This window comes from Pelobates fuscus, chromosome 4 (genome assembly GCF_036172605.1).
Source record: "Pelobates fuscus isolate aPelFus1 chromosome 4, aPelFus1.pri, whole genome shotgun sequence".
In the NCBI taxonomy this organism is placed as follows: domain Eukaryota; kingdom Metazoa; phylum Chordata; class Amphibia; order Anura; family Pelobatidae; genus Pelobates; species Pelobates fuscus.
Window position 1 is genome coordinate 315,814,560 of NC_086320.1, and position 26,228 is coordinate 315,840,787.

Below are 26,228 nucleotides of genomic sequence, written 5' to 3' on the forward strand. Positions count from 1 at the left end.
ACTGACTATATGGAATATCTTGGCATTAATTTATGCAAAAATGTGGTCAATATGCACAATCACAATTTGAGGAAAGCATGGTCGGACTTACAAAAGGAGATGGAGAGATGGGGTGGGATGGAGCTCTCATGGCTGGGGAGGGTCGCATCTATTAAAATGACAATACTTCCAAAAATTTTATATTTTTTTAGGACCATCCCTCTGTCCATCCCATTATAATTTTTTAATAAAGTTCACTCGACAATGCTGAAGTTCATCTGGGGGAACAAACCTGCCCGAGTGAGGCTCACTTCCCTACAGCACCATAAATCGAATGGCGGTATCAGTGTCCTCGATAGACGCAAATATTATTTCGTCACTAATGCTGCAGTGGCTGTGAGCTTTAATAACCAGGTTAATAAACCCAGATGGATGGAAATAGAAGAATCAAAAATTTTACCGGTTAGATTGTCAGAATTACCTTGATTAAACCCTAAGAAAAGACCTGGAATTACAAATTTATTTTTATCTACCAAGACTACGCTCAAGGCCTTGGACATTATTTTTACAAACGACCATTCTCCCAGTTTATATAGAGCAATGCCTATTGAGTTATTGAAATATTATATACCATCCTTAAAAATAGAATTGTTGAAGGATTGCTCTATAACTAGAGTGAAAATAAAAACTTTTTGTTATGGCAATGCTATTCTTTCTTTGGAAAAATTGAAGCTTAAGTATGGATTAACAATTTTATGTGAACTGGAATGTATGCTAATTATTGACAAATTGAAAGAATTATACCAGGTATCTGAAACAGATAAAAACTATAAATCACTTGAGATATCTCCATTAGAGAAAGTTTTTTTTTTATACAGCCCCACTAGTAAAGGTATGATTTCCTTATGTTATTCATTTTATAATGCCAAACCCATAAGTAAATTAAAACATATGTTGTCATGGGAGACAGAGTTGGGTGCCCAGTACGACCTAGAAGAATGGTTTGGTTTTTTAAAGCTTTAAAAGGTATTTCGTATTGCACTAACCATTTTAAAAATCATTATAAAATTTTATATCGCTGGTACCTGGCTCCGTCTAGATTGCACAACATGAACAATATGTATTCTGACCGGTGTCGAAGAGACTGTGGGGCCGTGGGCAATATGGCCCATATCTGGTGGTTCTGCACTAAATTAACTAAATATTGATAAAATGATTCATGATCTAATTATTAAAGTGGACAGAACCATTAGCATTTTAACTTCGGAACTAGCTTTATTTAAAAAACTCCCGGAGTCCGTTAATAGACCAGACAAAATAATCATAGGCCACATTCTGATCGCTGCTACATCCTGTTTACCTAGACATTGGAAGTCCCAAAATGTGCCATCTGGCTTGCTTTGCATCTGAATGCTGAGTCACAGAGCCTTTTACCTCCAAAACTAGAGGAACAAGGGGGTCTGCTGCTCAAACATTCCCCAGGGAAACAAGAGGAAGGCAGAAAGGTTCCACCTGGCAGTCAGTGCTAAACAAAGATTTAAAGGACCACTATAGTGCCAGGAAAACATACTCGTTTTCCTGGCACTATAGTGCCCTGAGGGTGCCCCCACCCTCATGGTCCCCCTCCCGCCGGGCTGGATGGAGAGAAAGGGGTTAAACTTACCTCTTTCTCCAGCGCCGGGCGGGGAGCTCTCCTCCTCCTCTCCGCCTCCTCTCTTCCTCTTCGGCTGAATGCGCATGCGCGGCAAGAGCCGTGCGCGCATTCAGCCAGTCTCATAGGAAAGCATTTACAATGCTTTCCTATGGACGCTGGCATCTTCTCACTGTGAAAATCACAGTGAGAAGCACGCAAGCGCCTCTAGCGGCTGTCAGTGAGACAGCCACTAGAGGCTGGATTTACCCAAATATAAACATAGCAGTTTCTCTGAAGTATTACTTTACTGAAGTATTACTTTACTGAGAGGGTAGTGGATGCATGGAATAGCCTTCCAGCTGAACTGGTAGAGGTTAACACAGTGAAGGAGTGTAATGGTATTTATTAATTAATGACTTTTTGTCATAAAAAGCATAATGAGTTTAATGCTTTTGACGCACCACTAGATGTCAGTAAAGCATAATGAGCTTAATGCTTTAGAGGCACCACTAGGGGTCAGTGTGCTAACTTGTGTGCTTCTGGAAGTGACATCACAGGCCAGCCTACTTACTGGATAAAACCAAATAGTAGGAGGAACTCTTTTTTTTTTTCCTTTGCTTGCATTTGAACATGTAGCTGACTGTATAGCTCCAGCCAAACAGGCTGGAGCCGTGTAAGTAATCTATTATAACAGCTAGCAACTGTTATAGCCTTTTGTAAGTAATGTTAGTAAGTATTGTGTAATTATTGTAGTAAATTGACATTCTGCTAGCATCTGTTTAATTGTTATTATAATTATATTAAATATACATTTAATACTACAATGTTTTGTGTATTTCCTATTCTATATTCGACCATAATACCGAACTCTAAAAAATATTAATGTTGTTATTTGTTGCTTAATTATTATATATTAATTATTAAATTAATATTCATATTTAAGTCACGGCTCTAACAAGGAGTTTAAGCATGAGTGGGATAGGCATTAGGCTATCCTAACTATAAGATAAGCAGGGACGTTTTAGCCGCAAGGCTAACAAGGCATTTGCCTTGGGCGACATTTTCCCCAGATGCCCAGGGCAATTATCTTGTTAGCCTTGCAGCTAACTGACATGCTGGCTGGGCGTGCAGGCTGCTGTGCGCTGGTGGGCGGGCGGGTGGGCAGCTGACGAGGGAGCTCTTCCCCTGAGCTCTCTGCTCAGCTCCCTCGCACGCTGCAGAGTGAGGCTGGCAGCCGGAATATGATGTCATATTCCGGCTCCGCCTCCCAGCCTCACTCTGCGGGTGGCGCGCGAGGGAGCTGAGCAGAGAGCTCAGGGCAAGAGCTCCCTCGTCAGCCGCCCGCCAGCGCACAGCAGTCTGCACGCCCGGCCGGCAGCCACTGGACCACCAGGGAGAAAGAGAGGGGGGAGGTTAAATAAAAAAAAAATATATATATATATTAATGTTAGTATGTGTGTGTGTGTGTGTGTCTGACTGTGTGTGTCTGACTGTGTGTGTGTGTCTGTTAATGTGTGTCTGTTAGTGTGTGTGTGTGTCTGTTAGTGTGTGTGTGTGTGTCTGTTAGTGTGTGTCTGTTAGTGTGTGTGTGTATGTGTGTGTCTGACTGTGTGTGTGTGTCTAACTGTGTGTGTGTGTCTGTTAATGTGTGTCTGTTAGTGTGTGTGTGTGTGTCTGTTAGTGTGTGTGTGTGTGTCTGTGTCTGACTGTGTGTGTGTCTGTTAATGTGTGTCTGTTAGTGTGTGTGTGTGTGTGTGTGTGTGTGTGTGTGTGACTGTGTGTGTCTGTTAATGTGTGTCTGTTAGTGTGTGTGTGTGTGTCTGACTGTGTGTGTGTTTGCCTGTTAGTGTGAGTGTGTGTGTCTGTTAGTGTGTGTGTGTGCCTGTTAGTGTGTGGGTGTGTCTGTTAGTGTGTGTGGCTGACTGTGTGTGTGTGTCTGACTGCGTGTGTGTCTGTTAATGTGTGTCTGTTAGTGTGTGTGTGTGTGTCTGACTGTGTGTGTGTGCCTGTTAGTGTGAGTGTGTGTGTGTGTCTGTGTGTTTGTGTGCCTGTTAGTGTTTGTCTGTTAGTGTGTGTGTGTTAGTGTGTGTGTGTGTGTCTGACTGTGTGTGTGTGTGTGACTGTGTGTGTGTGTGTGTGTGTCTGACTGTGTGTGTTGGTCTGTGAGTGTGTGTGTCTGCCTGTGAGTGTGTGTTTCTGTTATCTAGTGTATGTGTATCTGTCAGTGAATGTGTGTGTGTGTGTATTTAGAATGCAGGGCGGGGGGAAGGGTTGGGTGGGGGTAGGGGCGCGCTGAGTTTTGTCCTGCCTAGGGCAGCACAAAACCAGGATACTCCACTGAAGATAAGGCTAGGGACTAATGAAAGTATTGGGCAGACTATATGGGCCGAATGACTCTTATCTGCCATCACATTCTATGTTTCTATGAGGCACGCGGCACAGGACAACAGGGAAGAGGACAACTAGGTGGCAGCATTTGTCAACAGGGAAAAGAAGACCAGACCACTAAATGCAACAATATGTATGGTAGGCAATATTTCGCATAAATAACTTAGACCACACAATAAACACAGACACAGTTTATTTATATTTCAGTTGGCTAGGCCGTGGTGTTTATTTAAAGCTTAAAAGGGACATACCACCATAACTTGATAACGGTAACATATTTAAATAAACTTTTTACTTTACTTCCAAAATTTTAACTTTCACCATCACTTAATTGCCAGTAGGTCATAGCTAACCTGGCCGCCTTTTATATACAACCATTTAACACATATCTTTCCTCAGAACTTGAACCTGAGAATTACTTTTCCCCCATGCTTTCCAACAACATTAATTATAAAAAAAACGCTGACAGGGATTGCGCTCACGCTGCCACTGTTATTCTTATCTGGCTTCCCGCTCTTTTGCTCGCTCGTGGCCAGCAACCAATACCCAGCCAGCACTTGTCCCCAGCAACAGCTGTGTCACCAAATCTGCCCAGCTACTTGTCCCACTCTGCCCAACAACCTAACCGGGGTCAGTAACTTTCAATAAACATTCCCTACCTGTACCAACAGGACAGCTTAACCCTTTATTACTATTTTTTATTATTATTTTATTATTTATATAGCGCAATCAGGTTTCGTAGTGCTGTACAATGGGTGGATTTCCACCATACAGATATGACACAGTGCCTAATTCCTGTGGCATATTTGTCACATACTTAGCATGCCCCCTCCCCAGTGCTAGGGATAGCATTGTGTTCCCTATCTACCAGTTCAACAGAAAAAAAATTGGTCAAAAGCTGACGTTTTTTTTTTCCTATAACTGTTACTGAGGCAGGTGCTTCCACATTTTCCTAGGACTTCGAAGGTGTGAAGCCAGACCAGTGCTTGGGGCACTCCACTAAAGTGTAGTATTGTTCAATAGCTGTTTAACACTTAAAAGTAAAAAGGCACTGGTGGTCACCATAACCACGTCACAGACATTAAAGGACCACTATAGGCACCCAGACCACTTCAGCTTAATGAAGTGGTCTGGGTGCCAGGTCCAGCTAGGGTTAACCCTGCAGCTGTAAACATAGTAGTTTCAGAGAAACTGCTATGTTTACAATAGGGTTAATCCAGCCTCTAGTGGCTGTCTCACTGACAGCCGCTAGAGGCGCTTCCGCGCTTCTCACTGTGAAAATCACATTGAGAAATGCTTTCCTATGGACTGATTGAATGCGCGTGCGGCTCTTGCCGCGCATGCGCATTCAGCGCTGACGTCGGAAGAGGGAGGTGAGTTCCCCAGCGCCGAGGGAGCCCAGTGCTGGAGGAAGGTAAGAGTTTAACCCCTTCCTCCCCCTTCAGCCTGGCGAGGGTGGGGGGGACCTAAAGACCCTATAGTGCTAGGAAAATTAGTTTGTTTTCCTGGCACTATAGTGGTCCTTTAAGTGTTTGGGTGCACAGAGTGATCCTTTAGGAATCTGTTGTATCGGTAAAAAAAGTAAAACTGGGATTACCCAGGTGTGTCTAAGATGTTTAGAAAAAAAAACAACAACTTTAGAGTCTGAGGTGTTTTTTGTTTTATTTTAAACAAACCTGGGTAATCAGTAAATCCTGGACTGTTAGGTGTGCCTTGAGGAGAGGGTTGAGGAGCACTGCTCTACAATTTACTGTTTAGCCAATAAACCCCCTTGTGCTTTTACGGTCATCATGTGATTATTTGAGCAGAGAAGCCTTGAAAACCTTTCCCTTTGTAATCGAGTTTTCCTTATTTTATATAAGCTGTCTTTTGAAAGATGTCTAATTTATTGTTATGTATCTTGATTGGTTGCATATCTAACTTGGCATATTCTTACTTGATAATTCAGTAAAGGCATATTTTACAAAAGCAGGAGCAGCTGATATGAGATGATACAGTGGTATATCTAATGAGAACATTCTACTAGGAAGCTTTTACATTTTATAAACCATTACTTTTTGTGCATATTGTGAAATTACCTCTTACAAAACGTGCCTTAAATTTAATAAAAATGTATTTGCAAACAGACTGAATGGTGAATTTACATTTGATTGTACATGACTAATCTTCCAAAATTAAAAGTAAAAACATAATTTTTAGAAACTCAGATGATATTTGAGAGACACAATAAGCTGATTAGAGCTGCACATAAAGCTTAATCACACTGCAGTATGTTTGCTGGTCTCTTATGTTTTCCATAGAAGTAAAGAGAGGGATGTTTTAAAGGGTTCCCCCTTTCTGAGATTGAATCCAGTGTAAGAACATGCCCTGTACAGTCAGAGTTAAATATAACACTGGTGTGCAGTAAGGAGCACAGCTATTGAGAATGGTTAGAATTCCTCATTAAGGACACAGACTGGAAGAAGAGACACAGTAGGAAGACACAGAGGGTCAAACAGGCAAACACAGACTGCAGTGCAGGAATTAGGGGCACACACACACTCTGAAGAACTGGCATAGACAGACCCCCAAAGGCAAAGTGTGGAGGAGGGGGTTGCAGGCTCCACACACCAGCTCAGTACTGTAGGTACATACCCTCTCAAGGTGGCACCAACAGAAGGCAGCCTGTAGATACACACCCACCCTCTGGGTGGAGGCAGCAGGAGGTTGCACTGACACATACATTTACACACACATTAGGGCTCACAGACTCCCTGCAGCCTGTTCTCAGTTCCCCAGACTGGACCAGGGGTCTTCCCTCAGTGCTGCTAACATGATTCTGCTCAACCTGCTCGCAATGGGATTGTATCTCCAGCTGTTTATCTGTTTTGTCCTTTCCCAGACTTCCTTCCTGGACAGTGTCTTCCCAATACATGCAGGTAATTGCTGCACAAAATTCTTCTTTATTTATGCAGAGCTGCAGCTTGTTGAAGGTGGTGCAGGGATGTCGTTGCAGTGCTGTCTGCCTTATTACAGGCTGTGTGTGTGCATGTTGGGACTGTGTGCATTGCATGCTCAATGACATCCCTATGGGATATCCTACTCCTGGTGTTTCTATCTATTTTGGTCGGGCTAGCCGGGCTGTAAAGGGGCAGAGAAAGGAGGCAAGAAATTCAATTCAGTACCAAAATGTAAATCTGTACCTATTAATATACCCTCACTGACCTCATGTATTCCTGCAAGCAGCTTTGTGTGTGTCTCATTAAAGTAAACATCATAAAAAAAATACATTATTATGGAATTGAACACAGAAAACTGATTTCCATAGATAATATAGCATTTTCTTTAGTAATTAATTCACTGGGACAAAACTTCATTATGTTTAGGTGCCACTTCAAATTATTACAGCAGCTGTTTTGCATCAGTGAATAATAGATTAAATAATGTTTATCTATCTGTCTACCCACTTCTATCTGTCAGTCTATTATCCATATTGCAATCAAAGTAGCATGAAAATAAGTCATAAAAATTGGCATGACTTGTTTAATGATAAGTCAAATATTCAGAGGTTAAAAAAAAATTTGGAAAAAATGCTAGACAAGTGTTCATCTTGGGATGTCAGAATCTAGTAATATTTTTTTATATATATGCTGTAGTGGGATTATGGTTGCTAGATGATTAATTGAAATATATAAGTAAACATTTATGTTCACATATTTACCTTATTCTGTATTTTTCACAAAACCATGGATTGTGAAGAATGAACAAGACAATTGCAAAATATAGGCAAAATTACTCAAACTGGAAAATTCCCCAACTTTAGTTTTTCCAATTTGGCATTACTGGCCTTAATTTTTTCTTTACAATTCCCAGTTTTGTAAATAAACCTGCGGTTATTAAATGTCCTCTTGAGGAATCTATTTATTTCATACTCAGTTGCAATGTTTACAAGCTGTTTGTGAATGATGTCTAAAAATGTAAGAACATAAGATTTACCGTATTTTAGAACATAAGAATAGATGGACAGATAAATTTTGTGAACTCTTAGAATATATTTGTTAATTAGCTTCACTAAAAACCTTCTGGCGCTCATAATTTATGGTAGTCTTTTCCCAAATAAAATGTACAATATTAACTCTTTGAATACTAAATGCACTCAGGAAAGTCAAACTGTTAATTTTGAATCTTTAGTTTGTATATCAATGCAAATATTGTTTATCCAAAGCCAGAACCATATGTGATAACAATATCTTATTTCAAGATATACTTTGACACCATCGATTGGGAACTCCTATGAAATATTCACTATATGTTTCCTATCGCCACATTGTAAAATGATATAATAGCTATGCTTTTTTTTTTTCATTTACTGATTTCCACTATTCTGTTATATGATTTTGTTGCTTATTAGCTATATATATATATATATATATATATATATATACTGTTTATTTACATTTCATTAACACCTTTATGTTATCGCTTAGTGCAATAGGTTGACTATTTTAAATAAATCCATCAGATTACAATAACAAATGGTACAAGCTAACATCTAAATTTCTGCTTCGAGAGAGACCTGCCATTTATTGCTAGTGCTAGCAATAAATATTTATGCACTTTTGTGCCATTAGCATACATTTGTAAATGCTCAAATGATATCAACCCATAATGCAATATAGGATTGCTGATTTACTATCATGCAACCTATAGAGAATGGAATAATGATCTATCTAGTAAAGAATACTCAGTCCATGCTTACTAGAATAATCTATTGGTGTTTTTCTTACAATCCATCACCAATAACTGGTTTGTACGTGTGTGTTTGGGAACTGTAAAGACCACCATACAAGTCATTGGAATAGAGGCATAAAATATAAATTCATTGTTTGTTAAATGTGACGTTTATATTTTGTTGACGTGACTTTCATATACACTGACTTAATTGCATACTTAGGAATTTGAAACAAGTATATTATCATTGGAAATCGGAGCCTATAAATATTAATGCAAAGTATAAAGTATAGTATAAATATTTTTGCAATGTATAGCTAACAAATGTATATATATAAGCACACTCAGTATACACTAGGTAAAGGAATTTCACCATGTGTGTGTATATGTGCATATATAATTTATACATATATGTATATTGTAATTGTGCGACGTGTTGTTCTTCATGCTATTTTAGTAACAATAAATTTGCCAGCGTAAAGAATTGTATACAAGCAACTTAAAAAATGTATATGCTTTTTGCTCAAATGAATGCGGTTCTAGGTGTGTCTTGTGCAATGCAGACTATCTCAATCCCCAGTTTTTGATTTTGATGGATACAAACAATCAACAGCAATGTTCAGGCATTCTAGCATCTGACGTTAGTCATTAATCAACAATGTTTATGGCAATTTAGAATGGCTGGTGTTTTACAACTAAACTAAACTGTCACAAGCCTTGAAGCTGCTAAGGCTCATTATGTCTATGGCTTAATGTCAAGGCTTTCAATTATATTGGTCGTTTTTATACTGCAAAGTAAGGCTGGACTGAATTTGGACACTGTCGGACTCTCTGTATCCATACGCCTGCAGATCTGCCTTGGACTATAACAATTCAGAAAATGTATAACTATATCTATTGTTATTATTATTATTATTATTTTTTTTTTGCCTTATTCAAGCAATGAAGGTGTATATTTACGCCAAGTGTCCCTTAACTAGAAAATTGACATTTCCATGATCTGTCATATAACAGTGCTGCAGTAAAGCAGATAATAATTTTAATACTGAAAAATTATTGGGAACATGCTAATAACATTGACACGTTATGTATATTTATGAAACACGCACGTAAACACACATTTTTTTTACCAAACTGGGTGGAATTATTTTTTAAATCATGTGATTATTACCTAATGTATGTAGACAAGGCAATGTATTGATAACTTTGAGTCTATAAAGACAACTAGCTATTATGTATAGCATATCAGCAAACTGTGCGCATATCAGGCCCCTAGAAATCACAGTGTTTATCTGTAATTCTGCCGTGCAGAGTAGAATCACCAAAAACAAACAAAAAACTACAGTAGGCGTTTCCTGACTTTTGATTTGACTAATAGTATTGTATTTATCTGTTATTACGTTTGGAACCCAGTTTAGAAAATAGCAATTAGCAGTTACAATATTAGTGCTACAAATGTTACATTATCTTTTCAGTTGACATGGTTTTCAAAGTAATTTACTAAGGTTAGCATTGTGGGAAATTCAAAGTAAATTCAAAGAGCATTTCAAATATTAGGTTAGAGTAGCCAAACTAGGAGCAGAACTGAATTGGAGAATTTTTCCAGTTTGGCTCATTTGATGTTAACTTTAAATTACACGTTGAATTCCTCAAAACTCTCTTAGATGTTTTTCATGAAGATAGAATCAAAGGAAGTCTTAACAGAACAGACTTTTTATTGTGTGACTGCAACAGGTGTTTATACTGTCTCATCATGCATGCGCAAGATAATCTATGGAAGATCCTATTGCCGTGCGTGATCTTCCATAGACTCCCATTTTGCACTATCATGAATATGAGAGTACATCAGTGAAGCAACTCCTGGCAGGTGAAGCCAACAGGATCTGGAGTCTGGGATCAAGGAGAAAAAGAGGGTAGTCATGCAGCGAAAACAGAGATTCAGGTAAGTATACCCATTTCCCACCTCTCCCAACAGGCACAACCATGTAAGCTGACATGTCACATTGAGGGGCTGTTAAGAAAAAATCCAAAAGTGACAGGTCTGCTTTAAATGCCCATCACATTTACTATAGTTACTGTCTTGTTTTGGCATATTTTAGACTGGTTGGCATGTGTACAGATGGAAACTTGTGAGCTCCTTGTGATGGGTGTTGTACACTGAGAATGAGTGTATCAATCAATTAATATTTATCTTTCGTATTCCACAGCAGTGCTTCTGTTTACATGCGCTAATGCAAGAGAAAAAATGTGACATTATATAATACAGTTTATTTAACATATCACTGTCTTCATTCTTTAATAGTCATGTTCAATTGTAATATTCTCCACATGGGATAACATTACGGGTTGGTATGTGCTAAAATTATTGATCACAGCCTAGTCAGCATGATGGTCTAACAAAATTGCGTTGCATAGGTTTACTGTAAAGTCAGCATTACCACAGCAGCCTACTTAGTGACGGCATGTTATTCACTGCTGCAGTGAATCGTTGTTGGCATCCTCTCATTCTACCATTGACCCATTACCATAGTTGGTTATGAACACAGGGCTGCCATCAGCGGGGTACAGCCAGTACATTTGTACAGGGCGTGGGGGGGGCCCCCGGCATGCCCAAGACCAATACCCCTAACGTGCATATATATATAGCGAGTATTGCTATATATATACATCTGTGGACCCCTGGTGGCGTGCTTAGTAAAGAGAGGCCCATCAGACTCAATCTTTGACCTCTGTCCTCTCATGAGCCATGGCTGTCAGAGAATGCGGGGCTTGTGAGAGATGGAGAGGACCTGCTGCCTAGCTGGAGTCTGCTGGGCCCCAACTTTACCATACATGCTGTGCCACCGGACCACCAGGAAATCTAATGTCTCCGTTCCTGGCCACATGTAAGAGGTGTGTGTGGGGGGGGGAGCTTGATTGAATTTTTTTTTTTTAAACTGCTCACCCCTCCACAGCCCCTTAACTAACACACACACACATTCCCACTTCACAAACACAGACAGTGCATCCACTACACAAACACACACTGCATCCACAACACACAAACACACACTTTCTGCATCCACTATACTCATCCTTGTTAAGACAGACTAGATGGGTGGGCGCTAGGAGAGAGCTCGGGTACGAGGCCCAGGCCTTGACTTGTATAATTTCTGATGGCACTCCTGCCTGAATACATTTCTGTGAAAAACTACTGTTAATGTATTTTTGTAGATTTATAGTTATAGTATCTCATAGCTGCAAAGTACACATCCCTCATTACATTTTCTTTTGCTATGTTGTTTTCCAAGTGGAATTAATATTCCTATATGGGGTTTACAGATTTCCAATAGTACGATGGGATAGACTGAGTATTTCCCCTCTTGGCTGCACACTGCTCATTAATTGACATGTAGATGCCTAACCTCACAGTTTTATACCAGTTTTGTAAATGGCGCGTTACTTTTACATTTTCCATCCATGGTACTGATGTGCTGTTCATTGAATTTCCTTTTTTCCAAGTGAGTGTACCCTATGTCAATGTAGTCTTGATTATCTCAGATGTCAGATTATCTCTGTGTTTTTGCAATATGCTTACATGTTGCTGTTTAACTCTGGTAAAAATAAATAAAAAAAAAACCTCAATAAAATTTAAATAGAGCTATAAAAACTTATTGCTAACAGTTACATTTTGCTGTTTGTAATGTTGCAATTATCTTTATTTTATCATTCAAATCACCATTGTAGAGTTAGTTGCACTGAACTTTAACTTGCCAAACCATGTTGCCAGCATTAAAGGAACACTTTAGTGTTAGAAATACAAAGATGTATTCCTGACACTAACATGTTTCTCTGCCCCGGGGGCCCCCACCTGGATATGTAAACAGTTAAAAAATAGCCCTTATTTATTATAAATCCAGACATTGTTAATGCTTCCCGAATGACCTGGTACATACCATTTGGTACAGGGCCGTTTGGACTTTACGGAATAACCCGGTGAGTTCTTGGCAATTATCAAATCTTTTTCTATGATCCAGATATTTAGAAACTTTGTTATCTCCAGACAGACTTATACTATTTGTTAAGAACTATCTATTATATAGATTGTTTTAAGACCATCAATAATATGGCTAATTTGCTAAATACATTTACTGTTTGGCTGTTCTTCTACTTCTGGTTACTAGTTGACCACCTTGCCAGCTTTGTGTCCTGTGACAGAGTACACTGTTCTACTATACTGCTTGCTAGTCGACCAAATAAAGAACTTTATTAAGGTCTAATTTGCCTGCATTTGTGGATAAGGAGAAACTTTTCCAGTCCTGTTTATCTATTATAATAGTATTACAAACCAGCAGGACGCCATTATGATGATGAATAATTGTATCTAAAATGAGGACCTGCCAGATTTGTTCTATAGTGAAGCAATAAAACATGCTCATTATGCAAGAGTCTATATAGCTGTCTAAATTGACATTCATCATCAACAATTATTAGTGTCAGTAGACAGAACAGTTTTAATGTCTTTAAAGTTCATCTGCTCCAGAGATCTCAAACGTTTAGATTTTTGCGTTTTGCATCTATTATATATTGAATATATTGTAATTTGCATGTGTTTTCTATCTCTGTGGTCTTTATATGCTATAATAAATTACACAAAACTCCTTATCTGATTCTTCGCAGTGCAAAATTGGTTTCCATTGCTCTACGCAGTGATCTTAGCAAAAAAAAACAAAGTAAAACGTTACTTGTGCACTATCCAAAATCCCTAGGCATGTTTAAATAATTTGGGTTTTTTAGTATTTTTAGTATCACTGCAATGGCCATTTAAGCTCACCTGCTACATCAAGGGAAAACATCTTAGGTGTCTCCTACAGTAATGAAACAGAGAGGGGTATTTTTCGAAACCCCATACACACTTATTAATCCTTAATAGGGAACACGTGAGGTCGGCGGCAACACATGTTACGGTGATACTAAAAACCTTTAATTATTTACCCATGCATTGGAATTTGGGATAGAGTGCAAGTAACTTTTTGAATGAGAGTCATTTGATACATAACCAAGTTTAACTCTGTTATAGCTGCACGAGCGCCTCTAGTGGCTCACTTCTTGACAGCCACTAGAGGAGGGTTAAAGTGCAATGAAAATATTGCTTTTGCTGCAAAACAGCGATGTACTCTGTTGCAGGGTTAAAAAGACAGGTGTATAGCACCCAGAATTAAGATTGAAGTAGACTTCATTAAAATGAATGGGTCTTGGTGCCTATAGAGTCCCTTTAAGTCATTGATCCACAACTTCTGGGAATAAATTCTTGTCTCTGGATTCACTTCTCCCCAAATTCAGGGGCAGTACTGCTAAACATTGTTGAATTTTGCTTGAAAAAGACAAGGTGCTATAATTGTTAAAGGACCACTATAGTGCCAGGAAAACATACTCATTTTCCTGGCACTATAGTGCCCTGAGGGTGCCCCCACCCTCAGGGACCCCCTCCCGCCGGGCTCTGGGGAGAGTAAAGGGTTAAAACTTACCTTTATTCCAGCGCCGGGCGGGGAGCTCTCCTTTTCCTCTCTGCCTCCGATCCTCCCTTTCGGATGAATTCGAATGCGCGTCAAGAGCTGCGCGCGCATTCAGCCGGTCTCATAGGAAAGAATTTACAATGCTTTCCTATGGACGCTTGCGTGCTCTCACTGTGATTTTCACAGTGAGAATCACGCAAGCGCCTCTAGCGGCTGTCAATGAGACAGCCACTAGAGGATTTGGAGGCTCAATTAACCCTATTATAAACATAGCAGTTTCTCTGAAACTGCTATGTTTATAAAAAAAAAAAGGGTTAATCCTAGAGGGACCTGGCACCCAGACCACTTCATTAGACTGAAGAGGTCTGGGTGCCTAAAGTGGTCCTTTAATATTCTATACTTTCATAAAATAAGCAAAATGTATTTTTAAAGTTCAGTATATTTTTTATTTTTCATAATCTTCTGCATCCTGCTTGGCAAAAAAGGTGAAATAGTTCAAGGATACACAACATTACTCGATCATAAATTACACTAAGGAAAATTAATTATACCCGCTAGTGCTTAAACTTAATTTTCTCTGTCACAAGAAATGACCTTCAGTCATATATAATTACATTCAACTGAAAAGTCCCCACTCAAATTTTTTGTACCAAATATAAATATATTTACAAGGTAAAAAAGTAAAATAGATTCACACCCACTAGAAAATACAGTGTATAAATAAATATACCACCTATTGTAGATATAAGTATTGTAGCATATGCTTATTACTGAACTTTTATTGGGACTTTTCCTGTTTGGCGGTATTTTTTGTTTATATGCTGTGGTATTCTACTGCTTTTACTTTCTGGCCATATTTGCTGTGCAATACTGTGCTATATTCCATTTCTATACCTGCCTTACCTTTGTCCCTATATATTAATATTTTATTATTATCTAATAAATTTATATTTATATTTGAATTCGTGGACCTTGAGTTCTTCACCAGAAGTTTACCGAGAGCCTGGACAGGCACCCAAGGGTGATGTGCATAGAGCCTATGAGGCTCCATCTTTGTGAGTTCAATCCTCATACATTATAGATTGTTTGTATTTATATATATATGGAAAGCACTATGTATGTTCCATTTGTTTTGCAGATGTAACTACAATACTTATATCTACAATAGGTGGTATTTTTATTTATACACTGTATTTTCTAGTGGGTGGGAATCTATTTTATTCTTTTACCTTGTTTTTAGGTGTTAAGGGATTACACCTTTTTTTCACACTCACTTTTATTGTTTATATTTAAGATTGGAAGCGCCTACACAACTGTATACTTTCTGTATATTTTGTTTATAAATATATTTACATCTAGTAATTGTATCCCCTGCAATTGAAATTTATTTTTAAAAAAGCAAGCAGACTAATTTTGTCTAATCTTTCCTCGAAAACTAAGGTGACAGGAAGGTAACATTAGTTAGACATTAATATTGCAGTAAGCTAACACTGATATTGAATTAGTATAACACTTGTATATTGCAACAAGGTAACTTGAATTAATGAAATATAATAGGATGGTTTCCTACTATTAGACTTGGTGTTCTCAGTTGCATTATAAATTACTGCATTTAATCTGAGTAAGGAAGATACAATGTCAAGCTTGGTCTGTGCAACTACTGGGATTCCGGAGTGTTCTTGTTGATGTGTCACTGTCACTACTAGGAAAAATAGGGCAGAAAGATGTGATATACATATTGTTTCTTTTAACTGGAGATGCCAATGGAAAGTGTATAGTGCAGCAAAATCTGTGATTTTCTGGTCAATGTTTTCATAAATGTTTACTGGAGTTAAAACTGAGCTTGCATCTTCAAAAAGCAAACTTACCCTGCAGAAAATGAATAGTAGACATGATTTGTGATATTTTCCCCATAATTCCATGTACGACACACTCTCGGACTTGTAACAATACTAATCACAGGATACTGTGAGATGTGCATTGAACGCCCTGCTATCCATTTGTAGCACTCATTTGAAGTCAAGGAAAATAAGCTATGAAAGTTTTTTTAACCCCTTAGTGACCAGATCACTTTTCAATGTTCTTACCGTTTGGGACTAGGGCTGTTTTTACATTTCTGCTGTGTTTGTGTTTAGCTGTAATTTTCCTCTTACTCATTTACTGTACCCACACATATTATATACCATTTTTCTCGCCATTAAATGGTCTTTCTAAAGATACCATTATTTTCATCATATCATATAATTTACTATAAAAAAGTACAAAATATGATGAAACGTTTTTTAAAAAATCACACTTTTTATAACTTTGACCCCAAAAATCTGTTACACATCTACAACTGCCAAAAAACACCAATGCTAAATAGTTTCTAAATGTTGTCCTGAGTTTAGAAATACACAATGTTAAAGGAACACTATAGTCACCTAAACCACTTAATGAAGCAGTTTTAGTGTATAGTTCATGCTTCTCAGGTTTTACTGCTCAATTCACTGCCATTTAGGAGTTAAATCACTTTGTTTCTGTTTATGCAGCCCTCGTCACACCTCCCCTGACTCTGATTGACACAGCCTGCATGAAAAAAAAAACTGGTTTCACTTTCAATCAGATGTAATTTTCCTTAAAGGGACACTCCTGGCACCCAGACCACTTCTGCCCATTGGAGTTGTCTGGGTGCCAACCCCCACTACCCTTAACCCTGCAAGTGTAATTATTGCAATTTTCATAAACTGCAATATTTATCTTGCAGGGTTAACTCCTCCTCTAGTGGCTGTCTAGACCTTGAGCTGTGGGGGCCCCAAAAATGGAGCTGCTGAATTGAATTTTGTGACCACAGTTACAAACAGCCTCCAGAGATCCTGTTCTACACAAGACCAGTGGAGCCAAACTGCAGCCAGAGCCCATCACCATCCTCATCTGGTTGTAAGTAGGCAATCTAGTATATTATTAGTGACACTAATCTCTAATTTACCTCACATTAAACGGACACTATAGTCCCCAGAACCACTGCAGCTACAGACTACACACACACATACTGACATACATACAGACACATATATACAGACAGATACACACACACAAACAGACAGACACATACTGACATACAGATACATACATACTGACATACATATATACATCCATACTGAAATACATACACATACATATATACATACACATACATACTGACATACACATAGACAGACATACTGACATACAAACACATACATACATATTTACATACATACATACATACATACTGACATACACACATACATACGCTAATTTTTTTAACCTTTTCTTTGCAGGAGGGTGCCTGGGGCTGATGGGAGTTGGCGTGGCTCTTCCATCCTCGCAGCCTGTCTCTCTCCCCTCCCACACGGAGTGAGGTGGGAGGAAGGGACTGGCCGTCACTTCCTCCCAGCACTACTTTACGGCTGCAATCTTTTAAAGGGGCCCGGTTACGCTATTTTACTGCCACAGCGCTGACTGGGCCCCTGAAAATATAAATACTTGGATATTTAATTGCTTGGGCTACCCGGTTGGCCCTTTCCGCGTGCGGGCCCCGGTGCAGCTGCACTGTTGGCAGTTCCGCCGCTACACGTGGGGCTTGTTGTCACCACCTGATGGCAGCCCTGCTAATGACAATAGTGTTGATAAACCTCTGTTCTATTCACAATCCAAATTGTAGGTTAGTTTTATCCAACAGGTTACAGTTAAGTCTTAGATAGAGGTAGAATGACAACAAAACATTTGTATGACAACAAAAATATATCTGAAATTTAATTAAATGATGATGATTAAAGCTCAGAATGTCCTGATTAAGGACAGTAATAAATACAATATTGTTTTTCATTGAAATGACATTTAATCAAACATCCTACATCTCATGTTGATTTAATTGTTACATTAGATTAAACCCCTAATAGATGCTGTAGTAGTTAAAATACTAATATCGACCGTTTGGTGCCTATATTTAAACTTGCAGGGTACCCGTATATTATTTTTACCCAGGTATGCCTGCATAAAGTAAGCAGCATATTTTGTGAAAGGAAAATACTAAACTCCTATCTTGCAAAGCATTAAACTAATCACATTTAATAGGGAGATCATTCTTGAGTGATGACTTGTTTTTCCATGCGTTATAAAAATACATTTGGATTATTTCCAATTCTTCTTTAAAATCTGTGGCCTTAGGACACCTTTTTATTTATGTCAGCACATGTCTTTCCATGGCAACATATGCATACAAATATTGTATAGGTGTTACAAGGTCACACGACTGTAACTAGGAATCAGAGATAAATATCTCAGTGCGAAATAGTTCTGTGTTTCAAATATTTCACTGCGTAAGAGTTGGTTAAGTAATGCCATTAGTTAATGAGACATCTCCATCATAAGGTGTATTACTTAACATTTTCTTCCCCTTAATATAGTGTGTGTGTGTGTGTTAGAACAGTGAATTTTCTTTTCTTCCCATACTTTTCTTTCTATTTTCTTTTGTTATGATCTTACATATTATGTTTTTTTTCTTTCTTACTGTCTTATTCTCATTAGTTTTTGTAGAGCTCCTATAATTGCTATATTTCTTATATTTTATCTTTCTTTCCGTCTTATTTATTTATTTTTGTTTATAGTATTTCTTTATTTTTTTATTATTCCCTTTTCCCCTTTGTATTGCTACATATATTACATTTATTTTTTCATGCTTTCTTTCTTCCTCAATGTCTCCTTTTTCTTCCGGTTTTCTTCTTCATTATTTTCAATATGATGTTTTAATTGAAAATGAGCTAATATGAATAATTTTAAAATAGAAAAATGAACAAATGTCACATAAAATACACTTTACAATACAATAAACATTCACAAAAATACAAAACAAATACGCAATTAAATATTTCAGTACATTCATACTGAAATGCACATGAGATAAATAAGATCTAAAGGATTTTTTTTTATTTGAATTTTATTGAAAGTTTTATCGTGAAACATCTGTACTATAATCTGCGTAGTAAAGTTATACACTGACGTATTAACACTGTTGAGTGTATATGATATAAATAACATTTGTCTATACCATCATTGTTATTCAGAGAATGTCATAAGGAATTGTATTACATAAGGAAAGAATATGTATGGGCGATACAGAACAAGGGATATCATAAAAGCAGTAGAACTCTTTAGTGTACGGCCAAGGACAGATTTGCATCTGGGTTTCCTGCTATCACCATTACTGAGCATTACATGTTGGGGCAACTGTGGCTTAAGGAGGTTTAACGGGCTTTCATAGTTCGCGGTGTAGTGCCAGCTTGGTTCGAGTCCCGTTATGTGAGTCTCTGAATTTTGAGGTGCCCGACCGAGTGCCAGGATTTGTTTGTACTGGTGTCCTTGTCTCTCTGTGGGGGCTGTGCCTTTTTCTTTTGGAGATTTGACCTTCTGTTGGGATCCAACGGTGTCACTGGTTGCGGGCTCTCGGTCATTCTTGGGTGTCTCTAAGGGTGTCTCTGTGGTGGCTGCTCTTGTGCGGGTTGTGAGCCCGAGTTTCTGCAGCAGTGGCTCTGGATCCTCTGTTGATGTCAGCATTGCTGTCATGTCTCCACTGGTCACCACCAGGGATCCCCCTAATCCCCAGCGGTACCGTATGGAGTGATCTCTGAGCTTTCTGGCAGTGGGAGCTAGCTTCCTCCTTTCCGCTAGGGCAGAGAATGGTATGTCCACATAGATGGAGACCGCCTGGCCCTTGTATTGTATCGTTCCCGTTCTCTGGAGCACTTCATAACTGCCGCCTTCACTGTGATATCTAAAGGATTTTTTAATACTAAATTTTGTAACTCAGAAGGGTCACATATAAAGTAGTGACATGATTTTTTTTTTTATGTGTTTGCCCTCTTATATTGTGTGTTTATATATATATTATATAAACGGTCGCTATATATAAAGTATTGTTGTTACCTTGTTGTTCATACTGAAAACAACGGACTTACTAAAAGATTTTAGGACATGTATAGATAATAATAATCGTGTGGTTGCTATATGCATAGTGATTAGCTTAGGAATTATTATTTTATTCAAGTCTCAGAATTGTATAAAAACATTTATCCAACCTGGTTAACATTAAAATCTGGCAATCAATCACCATGTAATCATATTCTGTTCTCAAAGCACCTGGATATAGTTTGTTCCACAATAATACGATAAGTACGTGTCACATTATAATTCCCTTACGTACATAAAACCAAGTGTGTCACTATGTTATATTTATAAAAAATACACTTTTCTATAGTAATCTGTTGTAGTTATACAATATACATTTCTTAATTTAAAGTCCTTGTAAAGGTATTCCCTTTTCACATTTTATTTATGTAGATTTAATTGTTTATTGGGAAAAAACCTTTAGTGACAGAATGTCAAATAGATAAAATATATCCATACAGTATTCATTTTCAGAACTGCTTAAATTAGATATAATTGATATTTAAATATGTATTTTTAACCACTGTAAAGTGCCTTAAGGGTATTGTTTAAGGCTACAAGCAGCATATTGTACTAATCACTCAGAATTAATAGAAACTATAAAGAGGAAAAAGAAAGTTTTAGTAATATTACACCCATACGTAACATGATCTATAAAAAGTAATGAGAGCAACATGTGCACTAGAAAACACATAAAACAGTATGTATGTATTATAATCAATTTTTATGAACAAGACATAACAAGGTCTAATCAAAAAGTGAGCTGTGTCCACTTGAGAAGTTACTGACTAACATAAGATTTAGGAATAGAAAAAAAATGAAATCAACCCTACTTTTTAGCCTCAGTTTATACATGCCATTATTACAGTCAACATGCTGTTTAGTAGATAGACCCTGTATTTAGCTAGTCATAGTCAGTTTCGGCAAAGCAACACAGTTACCTCCTTGAGTTATAGTGAATAATATTTTGCCATATACATGCAATAAATGCATAGAATATTTGAATATCATAACATGTAATTACTGTGCATATATTGTTACTATTAAATGTAGATTTATTAAACATACATTAATAAGCATTATTAATAGGTTTCTCATTTGTGGACCCTTCATTTTACACTTAATTTACCTACAATGCGGTACTTTATTTAATTTTAGTGAACCTTAATAAACGTTTTACATTTTGGCTAAAACTGCTGGAGCACATTGCTATCTATTTTCCCTGAGTTAAACGGCTAACCTTGTAAACAATTGACAATGTTTGTTAACTGGATGTAATAATAACAACCTAATTTATATTAAAAATATAAATGTTGTGCAGTGTTTCTGTACTTCTCCGAACATATTATTTTCTAAAAATTGCCTTTAATTTATATCGTCTTTTTCATCAAAATATGAAGTGTCAGTGTGTTCAAAATGTACTTTGTTTATGAAAACAGAGCACACAGACAAATGTAAAAATAAAGACATGACAAAAAAAAAATAAAAAATGATAGGCAAACAGGTGAAAACAACAAATTCGAGCATCGGAAAACTCTGTCTGAAAGAAATATAATATTTGTATTATAATTAAGACACTTGTTTTCTAAACACTGCTTTAAGCTAAATTGACTCTTGTACAATATCGTTGTTGATATGTAATTGCTTGGGATTACAATATTCATCCTTATCTAATATGTGCCATAGACTGTAATTTAATATACTGATGTGTAATACATATTTTTGCCAGCCATAGAATTTTATACACTAGTTTATAATTATTCATATTTCTTATTTAAAACCATGTCTGTCCCACATAATGCCATATACTGTGCTATTTAGAGAATTTGCCATTTAGCACTTTTTAAATAGAGCAGCTGCTGACAAATGCTGTTTAGTATTTAAAATGGGCTGTAAGGAAATTCCATTTATTATAGAACATTTAGTAAGGTTGCCAAAATTAATCATGTTAGTGAAATTAAAGGGGAAATGTCACCCAAAATATATACAGGGTTATTCACTAAATTGAGAATTCAAATTTAAGCTCAATGCCCAAGACATCGTCCCGAAACTACTGCAAGCCCTGAACTCCATTCAAGAAGGGGCCACGCCGACAACCCAGTTCACCTCGGCGAACATCACCTTACTCCCAAAGGAGGGTAAAGACCCGACACTGTGCCCAAGCTATCGCCCGATATCGGTGCTAAACACAGACATCAAACTCCTCGCCAGCGTCCTGGCATTGAGACTGGCGCCCTTACTACCAGCCGTGATCCACCCGGACCAAACGGGATTCATCCCGGGCAGGGAGGTGAGGGACAATACAATACGGGCCCTAAACATCATAGCACACGTCAGAACCCAACGGCACGGAACCCTCCTCCTGTCTACAGACGCTGAGAAGGCGTTCGACAGGGTGGACTGGGATATGCTAATGGAAACCCTCCATACCATAGGCATAGGGCCGAAATACGGTGTTTGGGTGATGGCACTGTACACCTGCCCGACGGCACGACTCAGGATCAACAGCGCACTGACAGACCCGTTTCGGATCCACAATGGGACCAGACAAGGCTGTCCACTCTCACCGCTACTATTCGCACTGACGCTGGAGCCATTCCTAAACAGGATCAGACGCAACGCAGACATCCAGGGGCTCAAGATAGGGAACACGCACCACAAAACACTAGCGTACGCAGATGACATGCTATTTGTGGTCACGAACCCACAGACCTCTCTACCAACGATACAGAAAGAATTTGTCGGAGATACTGAACTTAACCATCAAACACGCGGACAGACTGACCCTTCAGAGACAACACCCGTACCGCTGGTGTGACCACCGCATGCGATATCTAGGGGTCTGGCTCACCCCAAACCCGGCAGACCTGTACACGCAAAACTACCTTCCCATATTGAAAAAAGCGACGGAGGAACTGCATAAATGGAACGCCCTATACATCTCGTGGCTGGGAAGGATAAATGCGGTCAAGATGACACTACTGCCCAAGCTGCTGTTTGTGTTCCATGCAGTACTGATACATGCCCCGCTAACATTCTTCAAGGCACTGAGGGCAGAGGTTCGCTCGATTCCAGGTGTGGCTTTCACATTTGGAAGCTGTTGTTGTGAATCCACAACACGCGGTTAAAAGGGCTCTCAATGCAAGTGACACAGGCCATCCTTGGGCTGCAAAACAAAATCCATCAGAGAGATAGCAGGAACATTTGAAACGGTCAAATCAATAGTTTGACACATTCTAAAAAAAAACGATTGCACTGGTGAGCTCTGCAACACAGAGAACAACAGTGGTGAATGATTGTGGGATCCTTTCCATGGTAAAAACGAAAACCCCTTCACAACATCTAGCCAAGTGAAGAACACTCTCCAGGAGGTAGGCATATCATTCTGTATCCCATAACACAAATGCCATAATAAAAACAAGATTTAAAAAAAATATATACTTTTTTATTAGAACCTGTACACTGCGTGGAGAGCTGGCACTGATTGGAGACCGACGGAGGCGGCGGGGGCTGGAGTCCACGGAGGCTCAGTTCACAGAGACCACGTGAAGTGGCCCAGTAGAGGCATCGGCTAAATCTCTGAGCCTCCGAGACTGGCGCTACCTACCTGTGGCCGGACCATCCACAACTGCCGACCACCCTTACCTTTCAAATCGACACGCTCTAGACACGCAGACCAGAGAGCCAGGTAGTGAAGGACTGGGGGACATACTTTGCCCCACAACTGGGTACCGGACTGATGTTTGCCTCTATTTTAATGTTTAACAGTTATTATTAAGCAGGTTACTGCCCAGATAAAGTACGCTGTCTCCTAGGCCCCCATGGCCATCTACCAGCTTAATGCAGCCTATTAAGTCTCCCCAATAATTCAGACACGTGGCCTATACATATTGAGACTATATACAGCATTGCTAGTACAAACCATTGTAGCTACATAAGTGATGGTGCATTAAGCACTCAGCTACCATCTGTATACTGGTGAATCACCCTGAAAAGCCCAATACCTTACTGCTAGCCTGAGCATTCATTCATTACCTGCATAAAGTTACTCATGTTCTCAGTTACTACTACTAACAATGTGCAGCGCTGCTATATAACTATATAACTATAAAACTACGGAATAAGCATGACTACTATATATAAAAATGTGCTCTTCTCTTATATGCCATGACATTGTATAACAGTTTTGACTATGTTGGTTTGTTTTGCTGTCGTGGCATTGCAGACCAGTTTTGTAATTCTCTGCACGAAAAAAAAAATTATAAATACTTTTTTATTATTATTAATTGCAATTCCATAGAATCTCGCTTAGTTTCCAAGTTAAAACAGACTGCCATATGTGTGGATGAATAATTTAGCACCACCTACCTTGCACAGGCTCACTCACTATTGGGGCTGGAATGCTCCCCTTCTGGTAGGGCAAATATGATAATGTTGATAAATCCCCTTTCCTTTCCTGGAAAAGCAATAAATGGTGGATCTCTGGAATACAGATACGGGGCTAAATGGTGGATCTCTGGAATACAGATACGGGAATAAATGGTGGATTTCTGGAACACATACAGGAATAAGAGGTGGATCTCTGTGATACAGATTTAGGAGTAAAAGGTGGTCTTCTGGACTAGAAATTCATGAATAAGGGGTGGATCTCTGGACTTGGATCTCTGGAGTACACATATGAGAATTAGGGGTCGATCTATGGAATACAGATGGGAAAGTTTTAAATTTTGTTAATTGTAAAGGTTTCGAGACAGTGCTGTGTATCTGTATTTCCATTTACTGTGTAGATCTTTCTGTAGTTCTCTCTCTTCCTTTCTGTTTGTTTGATAAACACTTCTGGTGTGAAGGCCTGTGTTTATTGATATTTCTTTGTGTGTCTGTTTTTTTTTTTTCTCTCATTCAGTTTCTGACACTATCTTTCTATATACATAAAGTTCCTATCTAAAGATAGGAAGCTGGCCCATACTCGAGTTATCCACAAAGCACTATGTGAGAGTCAACTTAGATTTCCCAAGATGGCAGTAGACAACTTACTATGAGTGATCGGGTAAATTAGAAGTGATTTGTTGAAAATTTGTTATATGGGACATTTAGTGATTAACTCAATGATGTAAACGTCAGAAAAGTGACCTGTCCCCTTTAATTCGTCTTCGGTCCTTGACGTGATACTTCTATGAAAGATACTGTCGTGGCGCGGTATCTTTCATGAAGTTAGTATACTAATGTTGCCTTGATCTAAGACAGTTTTCTATGGTCTGCTTCTTCACAGTGGCCCCTCTCTCAATGCTATATCTAGGTTCTTGTGCAGAACTTTACAATGACTGATGTCCAAGTATAATGTAATATGTAGCTGCTTTCTACATTTGTGGCCACACACAGCACAAAGAAACAGTTTGGGACTGATATGATACACTTTCTGTGTGAGTTTTGGGGAAAACAGTGGCTGTAGATTAGGAATAGACAGAGAGAGATACCAGGTTTATAGGGTAGACATCATACACTCGTAGAGGAGGAAATAGGGGAAATGCTTGGGAGGTGATGACATGGAGTTTTGCAATGGAAGGAACTGAAATATTCCTGCACTGGGGCCTTCCACGATCTTGTTTTTCCGCTGCCACTTCTAAATCAAAACTGCAGATCTTTATTTAGCATCGACAACAGAGGGACCATACATTTCATCCATAACTTTACTTAACGCAATAGCAGTATTAAGCAGAGAATAAAAATATTTTTTTTCAGCCTTTTTTATTGTTGACTGTGTTCACTGCATACTATGATTATGCATGAAAAAGGACGAAACGAGACACAAAAAAAAAGTTTCCTTTTTTAGAAAACAGTCTGGAGAAACAAATATTTTTTTTATTTTTTGTTCCATATTAAAGCATACAAACCATTATCATGCATAGAAATGTGGGAGCAAGTTATCCAGCAAATATTTATTTATGATAATAAATTCTAATTTAAGAATAGCATTTTTTTTAATTTTAATATATGATGATTTCAGCATTGTATTCTACATCATGTGAACAAAATATAAAGTTATATAAGCTCATTTA

At 38.3% G+C, this 26,228-nt stretch overlaps 1 protein-coding gene across 2 annotated transcripts in view; it reads left to right on the top strand.

Moving 5' to 3' along the window:
• The first annotated feature begins 6,437 nt into the window (after positions 1-6,437).
• The window catches only part of COLQ (collagen like tail subunit of asymmetric acetylcholinesterase), a 126,040-nt gene continuing 106,249 nt past the window's right edge, over positions 6,438-26,228 (top strand). Inside the window, exon 1 of one of the 2 annotated variants that reach the window (XM_063452322.1) lies at positions 6,438-6,918. In XM_063452322.1, the coding sequence (XP_063308392.1) occupies positions 6,813-6,918 (106 nt within the window). In that variant the 5' untranslated portion in view covers positions 6,438-6,812. The remainder of the gene's footprint in view (positions 6,919-26,228) is intronic. The other variant, XM_063452323.1, reaches the window with a different exon arrangement.